This window comes from Phaseolus vulgaris, chromosome 5 (assembly GCF_051622355.1).
Source record: "Phaseolus vulgaris cultivar YP4 chromosome 5, ASM5162235v1, whole genome shotgun sequence".
NCBI classification, from domain to species: Eukaryota; Viridiplantae; Streptophyta; class Magnoliopsida; order Fabales; family Fabaceae; genus Phaseolus; species Phaseolus vulgaris.
This window is the reverse complement of record NC_143502.1, coordinates 41,415,255-41,431,246: the sequence shown is the minus strand read 5'-3', so window position 1 is coordinate 41,431,246 and position 15,992 is coordinate 41,415,255. Positions and strand designations below refer to the sequence as shown.

The following is a 15,992-nucleotide window of genomic DNA, read 5'->3' as shown; positions in this document are numbered from 1 at the left end:
ATGGGTCCTTGTCCCAACAAAAAGCATAGTTGGCATTTATACGGCCATAGTTTCTTCTCTCTTGTCCTCATTCTTCATGTTGTTTTCTTCCATTCAGACAACCCAAAATGTTTAACTTCAGTTTAGCTCTACGGACAATAATACCAAACAATCTCATTCGAAATGAAATTTGTCCCATTTTCTGGGGGACAAATTGAATGCATCTAAGGACCACATGAACAAAACCAAAGCTTACGAATACCATTCATCATGTTATGAGCCTTTCTACTGAACGGAGAAACCATCAAAGCCTTTTTCTCAATAAGTAGAATTTGTCCCACCAATTATACTGTAATAATAATCAACTAATTGAGCTCTACTTATAAAGGAAATGGAGTGTCAAAGCATAAAAATAACTTCAGTATCAAAAATGAAGTTCAGAATAATCAACCACTGTTGAGCTTAATTTATTAACGAAAAGAAGAATGACTGTATAAACACCCTCCTCCACACTTTCTATTCATTCACTGAGTAGAAAAAGTCCAATCCCAAAAGGAAACAAGTTACTAAACAAAAGTAGAAATATAATTTCGGTAAAAAATGCGTTCAAATGCAAAAGAATAACAACTGTATTTTTGGGAGCTCAAGATCTGTAGGGTCATGTAAAAAGTTTTTTTTTGTGTATGTTTGAGAAAAAACAGCAACATTGGGTTTAAACTTCAAACCTAGAAAGTTAGAACACCATGAAAACTACCTAACCCCACCCCGACTAGGCTGACACTAGTAAATTTCTAAGTTAAGACTTCTATTATGTTGGAGAAACCAAATATCACAATCTTTCAGAAGGATACATAAGAAACTAGAGTTGCACAAAAACACCACAGAAGGAAAAAAAAGAAGGGGGGAAATCCCTCGGTGCTAATTGGCAATATATACCCCTTCTATAGAAAACCAATCCCCTTCTATAGAAAACCAAACAACATAAATATAGCTCAGAAACTTTTCTTCAGTCAATTCTAGCCCTAAACAACACCTAGCAAGACAAGCATGAAGCCATGATGGGAAATTTGTACACAGAAAAGCTCAATGAATATTTTTATTGCTATGGTTTGAGCAAAAGAATTAATAGCATCAATTAAGAGGTAAGAGATTGAGGTGGCTAATAGTGTTCTAGCTTGTTTATGAGCTTATTGCATCAAAAGTGTAAGGCTACATTACCAAATTAGAAGTTCTAACATGACAAGAACAGAATCCACATCGCATCTACTGTCAACTGAATTCCGTCAAAACACTAATTACTTTTGCAAACATTCTTTTAACGGGAAAAAAGTTCCTTGCAGACACTAATAGTGGTTTATCAATGAAATAGCTCCATCAGATAATATGCAGTCAAACCATAGTAGATCAGCATATGTTTTGTTAACTCGTATAGAGCACAAATGTCTCCTTTCAACTAAATAAAATTATTAGCTGAATAAATGGCATGATAGTTATCTACAATACACTATTAGCTATTACATAATCATATAAATAAGATTGAACAAAACACACTTGCTAGTATCTCAAGATATAAAGAGATAGGAGGGCATAAAAACAAGCATACCAAACTTATTAAACAGAACATCTCCACTGATATTCTACCTGAAATCACCAGATGATACATACTTTATGCTAAAAATTGGCACCCAATTCATTGCTCTAATATCACAGATCTTATTAGAGTCAAAAATGTATATCCTCTGAATTCATTAATCATAAGAACACACATATGACGCGGGATTCTTTCAGCACAAATATTAACTAACCAGTACTTCTATCAAATCATGTACCACAAAATCTTTTTGCGACGCCCATTACACAATCTTCCAATTGCATTCACTACAGAAGAACGATATTTCTGATACTATATATCCAGCATTAAAGCCGTCCTAATTATTCATGCATGGTGATTCGACAAATTACATTAGAAAGGTTAGCCATTATCAAGCTGAAAAAAATATGCATAACAGTAAAACCAATTGTTTGCAACGGCAAACACTGCCACATGCTGGTATAACAATGCTTATACCCCAACAATCGCTCAAAATTGATAGTAACCCCAATAAAGGAAGAAAAATTAAGTGCTCACAAAATGCGTCGTTCTCATATAGGCACGTAGCGTTTCAACGCCTGCTTCGCCGTGACAGCAACTCCAACCACGACGCCGCCAACGGCTCCCGCCACCGCCGCCGACCGCACCCCTCTCGCGGCGCGATACAGCGCCCCAGTGCCGAGTCCCGCCGCGACGCTGTTCCAGACGTCGTCGGTGTCCCTCGCCGCCACGATCCCGCTCTCGATGCCGGCGTAGAGCAGGCCAATGACGCCGAGGCGGTTGCCCCAGGAGCGCCCGGCATGACCGGAGGAGTTGAGGACGCGGTTGATGCGGAGCTTGGCGGTGTCACCGGTCTCGAAGGACTTGACCCCTTCAACGAGGCCGAAACCGGCACCGCCGACGGCGCCGGCGAGGTAGCCACATCCGGTGTAGAAGGTGAGGTTTTCGCCCCAGGATCGACGCTTGCGGCGAGCCTCCTCGACGAAGAGATACTCGGGGGAGGTTGGGAGCTGGTAGAGGTTGCGAATGGGGACTTCAAGGTCCTTGTAGGGGTTATAGAGACGCGTTGGAGTCTTTGGATCGGATCCTGAATCTCGATCGGGGGTCTGGTACGCCATTGGAGAGGCTTCCAGACGGTGGAGGTTAGGGTTAGGGTTTGGGTTTCAGAGAGAAAGGAACAATCAGAGAGTTGCAGATGAACGAACGACGCTGTTTCGAGAGTTATGATTTGGGGAATGGCGGCGCGTTAGAGACCCGGTCCGGTCTGGTTAGATTTTTATTTTCGGCTCGAACCGGAAATGAGAAACTTCTTGCTTGTTAAGTCTTTTTTTTTTCTAACTTTTTGTGCTTTATTTTTTCTTTTCTTGCACGAAAATAAATTATAAAAAACAAATTTGAATTAAAAGAAAAGTGAAGGGTGGGTGGAGTTTATCAAATCAGAACAAAAATATGAATACACTATTTAAATTACAAAATTACTGTAAATTTTCTACCTCGACAATACTTAGAACCATTGTAAAAATAAACTTTTAATTAGGGTTTTTCTATTGTAAATTTAGACATCTATTTACTACATTTCTAAAGAAATTCATATTATTTTTGTTTCTATAGATCTATTCGATTAATTCTAGAGAATATATAAAAATATATGTTTTAGATTAATTCGATTAATTCTTTATTCAAATTATCTAAATGTATTTCTCATATTAGTTATCGAATCAAAATATTTATCTTAATATTATATAAATATTTAAACATATTTAAATACTTTTTTATACTAATTTACCATTACCAACTCATCTATTAGTTAGTTTATTAATAATTCGGTTAACTTATTTATCAACTTTTAACCAAGTTTATAAAATAGTCTTTTATTTTTCTAAATATACAAATAAAAATTTGTACACATACAAATATATCGAATATACTAAATAAATGTGGTTAATTGATATATACAAATTTAGAGAAATTATTGATCTTTTCTTTTCATTCTCATATTAGGATTTTTATTCATACTATACATAAATTTACATGACATGAAACCTTTACCCATGATTTTGCCTAGCTAATTTTTTGAAAAATGTCATGAAGAAAACACAAACTTGGAGAAAAAGTATTATAAAATAGAACAAATATGAACAAAAGAGAAGAAAGAAGACAAAAGATATGAGAATGAATATCTTTTTAATTGTTTTGAAATCAGAATAGTTGGAGAACGAAATAATCAATCAATAAATACTACAATCATAGCAGACAAAAACAACAAAATAAATGTTATTCACCTCTATAAATAGAAACAACTAAGAATTAGAAAAAACATTTTTTTTAACTGTTGTATAAATATCCTTTAATAAGAAGAAAAATGTACATCTAGAATTACTTTAAGTTTTTTAACATCTTGGGAAAAAATATGGATTTATGTATGATATTGAACTTTTGCAATGAGTTTTTTCTCATCAACTTGTACTTTCATAAAAGCATAATTTGGTGCAATTAAATGTAGTAAGTTAGTCATTAACCTATTTGTGAGGTACAATGTTAGTGACTACTTCTCCTAAATTTCGAAGCCGATTTAACTCTGGCAAAATGACAGAATCAAGTTCTGGTCTATCTCTTTTTCTCATCTCACAACACTTTAAAGCCAACTTAGCAAAGGATAAAGTTTCCTCAACAGGCCAATCAGTGACATTTGGATCAAGAACCTCTGAAAATCTACCTTTGTCTATAGCCTCTTGAACTAAGTGAGCCACACCCATAGGAGGCTTTCCTGTTATAATTTGCAATAACATTACACCTAGTGAATATATGTCTGATTTAACACCCAATAGTCCTGTTTGTTGATACTCTGGATCAATGTAGCAAAGTGTACCAGCTGCAGTTGTCTTATGGTATTGAGTGCTTTTGTTAGCTACTCTAGGGGGAACTAGTCTTGCCAAACCCACATCAGTTATTTTGCTAGCATAGTTACAGTCCAACAAAATATTTGCTGGTTTGAGGTCACGATGCACAATTGGCTCAGGCTTTGTCTGATGAAGGAAAAGGAGGCCTGTGGCAATTTCAGATGCTATTTTGAATCTAACTTTCCATTGGATTGTTGGTGTGTTATCTTTTTGGAAGAGACGATCTTCTAAACTTCCATTTTCCATGTACTCATACACAAGGCATCCATACTCTGGACATGCACCTAAAAGTTTAACCATGTTTGAATGTTCTATTGTGCTCAAAACATTAACCTGTCATGTACCAATTTTGAGAAAAATATAACTAGTTATAACCTTTGTTGTCAAATAAAGAGGACTTCAGTGAATTTTTGGTTAAAATTGTAACATGTTTTTGGAAAAGTAAAAGTATGAGTACCTCTTGTTGAAACTGCTTCTCCCCTTGGGTTATGTCAGGTCTCAGGGCCTTAACAGCAACATCAATGTGATCAAGCATCCCTTTGAAAACAGGTCCATATGCACCTTCACCAATTTTGAGGGCATTGTCAAAGTAATTAGTTGCTACTTCAATTTCTTTGATATTGTATCTTTTAAATAGAACTTTGTTGTGTGCAATTTCATTCTTATCTTCTTCTTCATGCATGACTTTTACTTCAGTTTGCTTTCCTTTTTCACTTTTCATTGCTTCTGGTTTTAATATTTCACTTGACTCCATTGTTGCCTTAGTTTTTTGTCTTCCCACCTTTGGCAATGTCAATGTAGACACTTCAACGAGCCTAGCTTTTTTCATGTCTCCCTCTTCTTGTCTAATGTTTTCATGCTTCATTTCCTAAATGATAAATATTAATCTTTACAAATATTGTTTTGGAGAAATATTATATTAAAAACCAAAGAGTGAGGTGAAATTTTTAACATTACCTTTTTCTTTTTTCTCTGCATTTCGAGTTCTAATTTACTTATTGTTATGTCCATGCCTTTCTACAAAATAACCAAACTCTAGTTATCCATTTTTTATGGGAAAACCATGCAAAAAATCTCAAGGGTAATACAAAATTATATAATGAAACATCACCTACCAGAGACTTTTTAGAAGATTTTCTCCTACAAGTGCAACTGTTTGGATTAGTGACTACATCTTGAGTTTCATGTGATGTCTCACTCATTTGATGATCAAACAACCTTGAAGAGTCACCTTTAAGAAAACTTTTATTGGCTGAATTTTGTAAAGAGCAAGTTTGATCTAATGGTTTTGGGGAAGTAGTATCTCCATTGGTCTTGTGTAGTGTCACCTGAGATAACCCCTCATTGTTTGAGCCTTGCCAAAATCTAGATTGGAGTGATTTTCTGCATATATAACAGTATAAAAAATGTATAAACTCATTCATCAACATTTTCTTCTATTACCATCAAATTATAAATGTTCTGTGCTCACACACCTGTTTAAGTCTTTGGACCGAAAACTTTCCCTAATGCTTTTTAGAGATTTTGATGGAACAATACTAATATTTTGTGAATGAGGTCGAATATTCTGCACTTTTCTTTTTGATATGATGTGCACCATGCAAGATTGTGGCACAGACCTTACCAAGCTAGTTGGCACATCTACATCTTTAAATTTCCTGCACAACATAATTACCACTAAATATTTTTGTGTACATTCATTTCTGATTTCTGCAGAAACTTCTATATTGTTTGTGAGAGAGAAAGAGAATGACCTTATAAGAGCATTGGAGCGAGAAGCACCAACAACAACATTGCTGATAGAGTTGTGAATTATGTAATTAGTAAGTGCATTTGCTACATCAATGTCATGCAGAACTAACTCTTTAACTACGACCTGAAACATTCAATGATCATAATCATAAACTCATATAAACATATCTACATTCATATTAACTCAACCTTAGTAATGAAACTAAAATAGTTTTCAGCACCCCTTTTCGAGCACAAATTCCTCGAAAGGAAAGAAAAAACTGGTTCAATTCTTCTTCTGTTGGAGGGCAACCTTGCTTGGGGAAAACCTCTAAATCATCTACACAAACCAAATCAAAAGTAAATGTGTTCATTAGAAACATAACACATTGCTCAAATATATTGTTGCAGGTTTAAAGCATGAGTTTGAGCAATGTACTGTGATATAAGTTCTTAGTTATGACATGAACGAGTGTGCAAGGAGAATTATTCTTCAAGAGATGTTCCACAGCCCATTTGACTGCGTGTTGGCTGTTCCGATCACTATCAACGGCGATGAAGGTGGATTCTTCTTCTCCTGCACTTGAACCCATAATCAAGAACAACGTTGATTTCACAAAATCTAACACTACAATAACCAATGTGGTTGTTTTCTCATTGATTCATGTCTACGAGTTTGAACATTTTTTTTTCTATTTTTAGCATAAATACACTTAAATCCCATTGTATCTTAAATGTAAATCCAACTTTAGCTTATTTCCAGTAAAATGTTACTAACAATAAAATTTTAAAATCATTTAAAAAAATATATTTAATTTTTTACTTATAATCTGATGCATGATTGTCAACCTATCATTCTATAAGAGATCTCTAAATCCTAAATCATAAATCCTATACGATACAGTGTTGATATATCTTCGCATTCAACACAAAAAAAAAATTACATTAATAAATAAAATTAAAGACATTTTAAATTACTAGTAAATTTGATAAACATTCCTCTTATCATAAATTCATTAACTATTATTACATGTTTATTAGAATGAGAAATAGAGATATAGTTTTCCATAAACTTATTTTTTTCCTAAAAATATATATATACCAAACAATAATTTCTCGTTGAATACAAATAAATGATCTAATCATATATAATAAATTAAAATTAAATAACAGTGTACCATTAATGAAACGCGTAAATTGATCGACACTATATATGAAATTATTTTAACTTTTTTAGCAGTCTTAAATTCTAATTATATATCATTCCATGCACCAAAAACAATTAAATAACTATAATTTTTTTAAATTACATATTGTAGTTAAATTCAATTTTTAAATGTAAAGGAAAATTCAAAGAATGTTCCTTGTACATAGGGTGGTAAACTAAAAGATAAAGTCAAATGTCTAAATACAGAAAACATGTTTTGCACAAAACGTAACAAAGGCGAAATAATCGAACATGCTTCAATCTTGTTAGACAATGGTTCCTATTAACGTAATAAACAACAAAAACACAAGCTGTAACACGCTTTCTTCAACATTATACAAGGAATCAAATAATACATTTTAAATAAAATATATATAAGTAACCTAGTTTTTTTTAATATTTATTCATTTTATTCAGTAAATTTTACTGAATAGAGATATATAAAGCCTTGATAATATTGGCTATATATTTCTGCTTTTTTTTTTTTAAGTTTTATATTAATCTTTGCACTTCTGTTTTTAGGTAGATCATTTTTAAACTGAGAATCACACCAATTTTATTTAATTTAAAAAAATGTCAATATCATATATTTTATTGATCCTATTCATGTTTTTCGTTACTTGTCATTCTCAATTTTATCTTTAATGCAATTACGTGACTCCAAATTTTTAAAATATTTTGGTGATCTCACGAGGAAAACTCGGCTATGTAATGTCTTTTGCAAGTAAACTATCAAATTAATCTTATAAACAAATGCTATAAAATATTAATTACTTTTTATCTGGAAACCGTCATGAAAAAAAAAAAACTTAGGTTCTAAAATTAATAATTATTATTAAAAAATGTTCTTTAAAATTAACTCAACACAAGTTATAAAACACTCTCACCACTCGTGTGAGATTATATATTATGAATAGTCGAATAAATGATCATTTAATAAACTCAACATACTTTCATTGTAATAAACTTTAAACAACTCTAATATCATATTAAGAAGTGAACTTTTAAGTCTTATAAAATCAACTTATAAATGATGTTTGCACTAACATATATACTATAAAATATCTTTATTTCGAGCTAACATTTCCAATAATTATCTCATTTTAAATTTTAATTTTAATAATCAATTTGTAAACAAATTCAATAATCAATTATCATTTATAAGTTATTTAAATCGTTAGTTTTATGGTGTGCAATAGTAACTAATTCTACTTATTTTAATGTCTTTATGGAAGCCATGTTCAGAGGCAACAACAAGAGGTACAAAATTAATAGCAAAATCTAGGAAGTTGTGGGAAAAACAAAGTTTAAAGAAAATATATGCAGCTATAATTTGCAATGGTATTATTATAAACTTGATGCAGAAGCAACGTGATTACGTGAATATGGCATAAATTGAGTTAGTCCAATTATTGGCTCGTTGTAATAGTCTTCAAGCATAAAATAAAAATACTAATATTTTTTTCCTTTAAATTTGACCATTTCGAAATGCACATGGAAAATCGTTTACACCATTTTTAGAAAACTTTTGTTCACACTGTAAACAATAAATAACATATATTTAATATTTTTAAATAAAAATAAATAAAATATTAATTTATTAAGATATAAAGTGTATGTTTTTCTATCAAACTCTTTTTATTGAATTGCAAATAGTTTCTTACTCATGCATGACATAACAAATTGCATGTATATAATATTTCATTAAATTCATATAATAAAATATGGTAAAAAAATTAAATAATTAATAGAATAATATTAATCACCTATTTACGTCTATATAAGCAAAGATTGTTCACAACATTAAGCGAAAAACAAATGGAAGCAGAAGAAGAAGACGCGCCACCAACCTTCTGGACGGAGAACGGCGGCCACCGCCGCCTCCGCCGATCTTACTCGCTGTTCCTTAGCTCCGGTGCAGTTCTGATATGCGTGCTGGTGATTGCACTTGCATTCATGTTGGTCATAATTCCCACCATCTTCTCCGCGTTGCACTCTTTCCCCTACCATCTCTTCAAACCGAATTCGGTGAAGAAGAGCTGGGACTCCCTCAACTTCGTGCTTATCCTCTTCGCCATTCTCTGCGCCTTCCTCAGCAGGGACAACACCAACGAAAGTTTCTCCGACACGCCACACCAGTACGAGAAACCAAGCCCTGCAACAACGCCGCCGTGGTACGAGGAATCCGATCGCACGCCGTACAAATCGTATAACAGGCTCAGGAGTTTCAACTCCTACCCGGATCTCCGCCAAGAGTCGCCGTGGCTAGCCTCCGATGAAAGATGGCGGTTTTATGATGACACACACGTTAACGGTTATTCTAGATTTGACTTTGAAGAACAGAGCGTCAAGAAGACAGAAGTGGTAGATAAAGAAGTTCTGCCGTCACCGGCGTCTCCACCGCCAGTTCCGAGGGAGGAGAATAAGAATAAGAATAAGGAAAGAAGTGCAACTAAAGAGTCGTTGACATCTTTGAAGGGAAAGAAGAAGAAACAAAGCTTTGAAAATCTTAAGCATATTCGAAATTCTGAACCTCATTCACAGCCTCGAGCTTCCTCTGTTTTTCATACTCTGTTTCCTTCTAAGAAAAGAAAGAGGAAGAAAGTTGAGTCTGCTTCATCGCCGCATTTTTCATTATCCAAAACCGAACCAGTTCGTGGGAGTGTGGCTAGTTCCCTTATATCAAAAAAGATAGAGACTTTCTCGAAGGAAAATGTGGCTGTTACTGGTAACGAGTCACCTTTGATTACTATACCTCCACCGCCGCCGCCGCCGCCGTTCAAGATGCCGGCGTGGAAGTTCCGGGTGCAGGGTGACTTTGTTAGAATAAATAGCATTAGTAGCTCGAGTGGTGGGTCGCCAGATTTGGAAGATGAAGTTGTGGAGTCAGGAAGAAGTGAAGATGGTGAAGAATCTGCAATGTTATTGTTCTATGATCCCAGCCCTGATGTTGACACCAAAGCTGATACTTTTATTGAAAGGTTCAGAGCTGGTTTGAGGATGGAGGAGAAGCAGGGGATTGGTACATCCAATCTACGCCCTTCTCCAAAACCCAAAGCTGTTTAAGGTGCAAAATTGATGTCTTTATTCTTTGATTCGTTTATATTTTTGCTTTCTTTCTGAGACTTGTTCTGAAGTGAATTTTTTTGGTTCTCACGTATGCATTTGAGTCCAAGTTTGGACTTTATAGCATATGCTTAACACTTCCTTTGATACTGCTTGCAGTGAGCAACACATCACCTTGCTGTGATTGGTTTGGTTAGCAAGAGGGTTAACACAGAGTTAATAAAACAATGGTTCCTTGGAAAAAGCAATGCCTCTGAGGAGTGGAAATAATAGACTAAAATGCTGAATCATTCCTTTTATGTTCTTGATTATTCAGCATCCCTCTTTGGCTGGATTCTAGTTTGAAAACCTATGAAGTTCTTCCTTTGAACCTAAAGAAAGTAAGCACAGACAATTAGGGAGAGAGCATAAGAACAGCCCAGCAAAACATTCTTGTTTAAGGAAAGGTTTGTGCAGTTTTTTCAAAACAAAGAGTAGTTTCTGCCAAGTTCAGTGTAATACAAGGAAGTGTTTTACTCAATCTTACACGAAAAGTTTTATACAGTTTTCTTGTTGAAAAGATATAGAAACACCAGATGCTATTTTTTTTGTATTTGTTATTTAGTTGTAATGAGTTTGATCTGTAATATGGCCAGAAAAACAAGTAATAAATTTTCCATTTTAAAAAGGGAATTATACTGGTTGGTGTATAATAAGATTACTTATATGTTCACAACTCCTGAATCAATTGTGAATTGTTCTTTTTCTCTCTTTTGCTGAAATGTAAAAGAATCATATTTGAATCATAATTTGACATTATTTTCATTCACTTTTGAGACTTAAAAAAGTTGTTGTTTTATTATAATATAATATTTTATTTTAAAATTTCATATACTTGATACTAAAAGAATTGTCTTTTTATTATAATATAATATTTTATTTAAAAACAATTGTAGAATGATTTTTTTTATTATTGGAGTCTAAAAAAACTTTATTCAAAATGTAATTTCACATCACTGTGGCTATTTATATTAAATTTTATCAACATTTTTTAAATAATTAATATTTTAATATATTTTAAAATATACATACTATGTTAATTTTGATCTACACAAATCAAGTATTAAATAATTTTGCATTAATAATTTTTTTTAATATGATCTATATTAAAAGAAGTTTCAAAATTTAACAGTTAATTTTGAAAAAAAAAATCTGTTGGTAATTGATTGTTAAATTTAATTATAATATAACTGAGTATGTAATGTGCTATTATTAAATAGGATGATGATCTATACTCCCTCACACCATACGTGCAGTACATGTCTCCCAGTAAGTGCAGTAATACAAGCGAAGTGTTTTACTCAATCTTTTACCAAAATTTCTGTTCAGTTTCCTGTTGAAAATGTTATAGAACCCCCACTGGTTTTTTGTATTAATTATTTAGCTGTAATGATTTTGATTATGTTGTAAGATATGACTGGAAACACAGCTGAATTTTGTTGTTGCTGAGAATAATATTGTAAAAGAAATCTACAAAGATGTGAAGAAAACAAAACTTTTTTTTCTGTATTGAAATCTGGTTGGTTGCAACTTGCAACATAATCTCTGCTCTTTCTTTGTGAATTCGAAAAACTAAATCATGTTAATGGGTTAATTAAGGGATGCGAATAGTGTTCATAATAACTTGTGCAAGTTGTACTAAAAAATGCAACTCCAATTCGTCATTGCCTTTCTTGTCTTTTCTGCAAACAATGACTCCAACTCAAATGCATATTTGCAAGGGCAATTTTTCTGTTTTGATATCAGTGGGACAATAGCAGTAAACTACATTGGCAGAATGAAAAGCAGAGCGAAGAGAAGATATCCAACACAGTACATTTCATTCAACTTTTCTCATATTGCAGATACAGTTGAAGGCCTTTAAAACTCAAATTTCATACTATAAAATATTATACTTAATGGCTATGGAAAATTCATCTTTTGAAGAAAGTGCAAGATGAAGCATCTAAATTGACTACAATTTCAATGTGTGTGGCTTCAATTAATCCATGCATACAGCCGCAGTAGTAGTGCTGCCTTCATGTAACTCAATACAACATGTATGATTTTAGTCCAACAAGGCAGCTCCTTCCTGTCCTTTTCTTCTTGATTTAATCACTTCTTCTCACATATTGAAGAATTTCTTCCTAAAACCCAACACAGCTTAATGCCAATAACACACCATGAAAGAAAACTGTTCTAATTATATTTGTTGGGATTGTTTTCTTTGAGGGGTTGGTCCATAAGAAGCCAAAAATACCCAACATAGCTTACTGCCAATAACATATCATGAAAGAGAACTGTTCTAAATATATTTGTTGGTTGTTTTCTTTGAGGGGTTGGCCCGTAAGAAGCCAACAAAATGCATTCCTCCTCGTATCAATTCATTTTTCTACGGGAGCAGCAATGACTCAACAAAGAAAAATCTACAACAAAAATCCTAAGGTTGCCCCAATATGGATGCCATAATGCATCAAGCAAATTATTACAACACTCAGACCTAGCTCATAGAAAAGACGATTCAGTAGTGCCTAAAAGTAAACAAATACTAATGAGTAACTCAAAACTTGCAGAGCCTACCTAATGAGCCTTACTCTGCAAATACGTCTTCAAAACATCCATAACAGACCCAAAATCAGCCTTCACTTGCATGGGTGGGTTAGCATGGCGGCAAGCCATGTCCTTGATCTCCTTAGAATGGTAATCAATCTTGGATTGAGTGAACTTCAAGCCATGAGCAGTGCTAACCACCACAGTCCTATCAGTGGCCTTAATAACCCCACTGTTCCTGAGCTTAAACAATGCCGTCAAAGCAACACCAGTGTGGGGGCAAATGAACATCCCAGTGGAATCCGCCTGCGCCATAGCATCCATCAGCTCCTCCTCAGTCGCCTCCTCCACAATCCCATCGCAACTCTTAATGGCATGAACAGCCCTATCAATGGAAACAGGGTCACCAATCTGAATGGCAGAGGCAAAGGTAGTGCTGGGCCTCACAGGCTTAAACTCCTTCCACCCAGACTTGAAGTACTGATACAAAGGATCTGCATTTGCAGCCTGAGCACAAACAAGCCTTGGGATCTTGTCCACAAGTCCAAGCTCTTGGCACATCTTAAACCCTTTGTAAAAGGCATAAATGTTGCCAAGATTCCCACCAGGCACAATGACCCAATCAGGAACCTGCCAATCAAACTGCTGCAGAATCTCAATAGCAGCAGTTTTCTGCCCCTCAAGCCTCAAACTGTTGAGAGAATTAGCCAGATAGATGGGCAACTCAGCAGTGACTTCTCGAATCAACTGCATGCACCCATCAAAATCAGTGTCGATACTCAACACAAAGGCGCCATTGGCAATGGGCTGAACAAGCTGGGCAAGAGAGATTCTATTAGCAGGCAAAAAGACAATGGAAGGAATCCCGGCCGAAGCGCAATACGCGGACAGCGCAGCAGAGGTGTCGCCGGTGGAAGCGCAGCCGACACCAACGACGGGGCGGTTCATTTTCCTCAGGCGATTGACTTGGCTAACGAGCACGGTCATGCCGAGATCCTTGAAGCTGCCGGTGTGGCTTATTCCGCAGTGTTTGACCCACAACTCGTTCATGCCGAGAAACTGTTTGCCGAAACGCTCGGCCCAGAAGAGGTTGGAGTTTCCCTCGAAGGCGGAGATGATGTCATCGTCGTGGATCTCGGGGAGCACCCACTCCTTCTTGCTCCAGACGCCGGAGCCGTAGGGCCAGGTGGTCCTGCCGACGCGGGAGTCGAAGAGGGAGCGCCAGTACTCGCCGTCGAAGCGCTTGAGGGCGGCCATGTCGTGCTGCACGTCGAGGAGGCCGCCGGACTGGGAGCGGTACACGATCTCATCGAGGGAGTAGGACTCCGTCGAGGAGGGGTCGGCGTTGAAGGGCACGTACTTGGCGGAGAAGAGGTGGTGGTCGTGGGGCGCATTCACGCGGCGGGCCTCGTCGCGGATGTTCTCGTCTGCAGGGCGGCGCTGCTTGGCGGCGGCGGAGTTGTTCTGAGTGATGGGGGACTGGGCCCGGATAACGAAGTGGGCCGTGGGCCTGGGAGAGGCCCGTTCAGAGGTTTGGAGAGAGAAAGGAAGAGACTGAAAGAGAGTTGTGGAAGCCATTGATTGATCCTTCTGTTGTGCTTTCGATCATGCTTCCTCCTTTTATATTACTCCTTCTCAGATCTATATACAAAATAATACCATTTTCTCCAAAAAATTATGTGAAAATAACCTTTTTTTTATCTTATTATTATAATATCCTAAAAATTTTAATCTAACTTTTTTTAAATATATTAACATAATCTTTATTAAATAGATTATAATAGACTTCTTGTGACTCAAAGTTGATTTTTTTAAGAGATAGCATTAAGAAAAACCATTTACTCACTTTTAGACTCTAGGGTTTGGGAATTAAGATTTTTTGAATATTTTAAATTTAAAAATGACAAAATAAAATAATTTTATTTAATATTCATTGGTGATATTTAACTCTTACTATAAGAATATTTTGAAATTGTCTAAAAAAAATTGAATCCTTCCTTTTTTGATCCTCTCTAACCTAAAATGTAGTATTTGGGGATGAAGAATATCCATATATTAGATGTTTGTTCTATTATTCTAAAAGAAGAAGGTTAGGTTAGAATATGAATAAGGTGGTATAAAAAGCATCACGCAAACTCTAAAGATTGAAAAAGAATTTATAATTTTTTTAAGGTTTGTGATGACTCATTAATATATAATCTATCCAATATATTGAAGAACCTAATAGTAATATTAAAGATTGTTTATAACTCATACTTGTATTATATTGAATACGTGAATAATATTAAATTTTAAAGATTCTTTGTGGTCCTTTGTGAATTTGGTTGAAGATGATATTTTGATGCCTTATGTACTACCAGATGGTCGAAAGGCCAACTAGGCGACAAAATCGATTAGACGACAAGATACAAAGCTAAACACGTAATTAGATATAAATAAACCAACTTAAGTGGTAAGTACGGTTAAGACACAATTGGGCCTCCGTTTGGACCCTAAAGCAGACCCATAACAGCCATAGCCCGTCTATAGCAGTATAAATAGCAGAAGAGACACAACACCCAAGGTAACTATTCACTCCCCACTCTTCTGGTACTTAGCTCTCGGTCTGACTTGATTGTCAGAGTGTCTTCGCAGGTACCCCCATCGTGTCCAGACCAAAGGAGATCCAGTTGAAAGAAGACTGACCGAAAGGCCGGAAAGACGAGAAGATCATCGCAAGAGGAAGTGTTCTGCAGGATTTAATACTTGTAGGAACATCTTATATATATAAATTTGGTTAATTTCTCATTTTATTAATATAATAATAATAATAATAATAATAAGACCTTTTAATTTTTATATTTATTTTCTACTTATTATTATTGTATTAATAAAAAAAATCATGTTTTAAACAAAAATTGCGAATATATCATCAATGTATTTTGTATTCTTACACTGGAACTTTCTCTTT

At 34.9% G+C, this 15,992-nt stretch overlaps 4 protein-coding genes across 4 annotated transcripts; 1 reads left to right on the top strand and 3 right to left on the bottom strand.

Annotated features, from left to right (window-relative positions):
* Positions 1–1,873: 1,873 nt before the first annotated feature.
* On the bottom strand, positions 1,874–2,878 carry LOC137835826 (mitochondrial import inner membrane translocase subunit TIM23-2). Its single transcript, XM_068644535.2, has one exon. The coding sequence runs from the start codon at positions 2,686–2,688 to the stop codon at positions 2,122–2,124; it is 567 nt and encodes a 188-aa protein (XP_068500636.1). The 5' UTR covers positions 2,689–2,878; the 3' UTR covers positions 1,874–2,121.
* Positions 2,879–4,089: 1,211 nt separating this feature from the next.
* LOC137834419 (U-box domain-containing protein 51) lies at positions 4,090–6,794 on the bottom strand. The gene is made up of 8 exons (XM_068642475.2): positions 6,641–6,794; positions 6,444–6,541; positions 6,225–6,346; positions 5,946–6,128; positions 5,586–5,853; positions 5,428–5,487; positions 4,928–5,338; positions 4,090–4,803 (listed from the first exon to the last, which is right to left on the bottom strand). The coding sequence occupies exons 1-8, from the start codon at positions 6,792–6,794 to the stop codon at positions 4,090–4,092; spliced, it is 2,010 nt and encodes a 669-aa protein (XP_068498576.2).
* Positions 6,795–9,213: 2,419 nt separating this feature from the next.
* LOC137835824 (uncharacterized) lies at positions 9,214–11,146 on the top strand. Its single transcript, XM_068644533.2, has 2 exons — positions 9,214–10,475; positions 10,634–11,146. Exon 1 carries the CDS (start codon positions 9,227–9,229, stop codon positions 10,472–10,474), a length of 1,248 nt encoding a protein of 415 aa, XP_068500634.2. The 5' UTR covers positions 9,214–9,226; the 3' UTR covers position 10,475; positions 10,634–11,146.
* Positions 11,147–12,314: 1,168 nt separating this feature from the next.
* On the bottom strand, positions 12,315–14,656 carry LOC137835825 (threonine synthase, chloroplastic). Its single transcript, XM_068644534.2, has one exon. The coding sequence runs from the start codon at positions 14,618–14,620 to the stop codon at positions 13,073–13,075; it is 1,548 nt and encodes a 515-aa protein (XP_068500635.2). The 5' UTR covers positions 14,621–14,656; the 3' UTR covers positions 12,315–13,072.
* Positions 14,657–15,992: the final 1,336 nt, after the last annotated feature.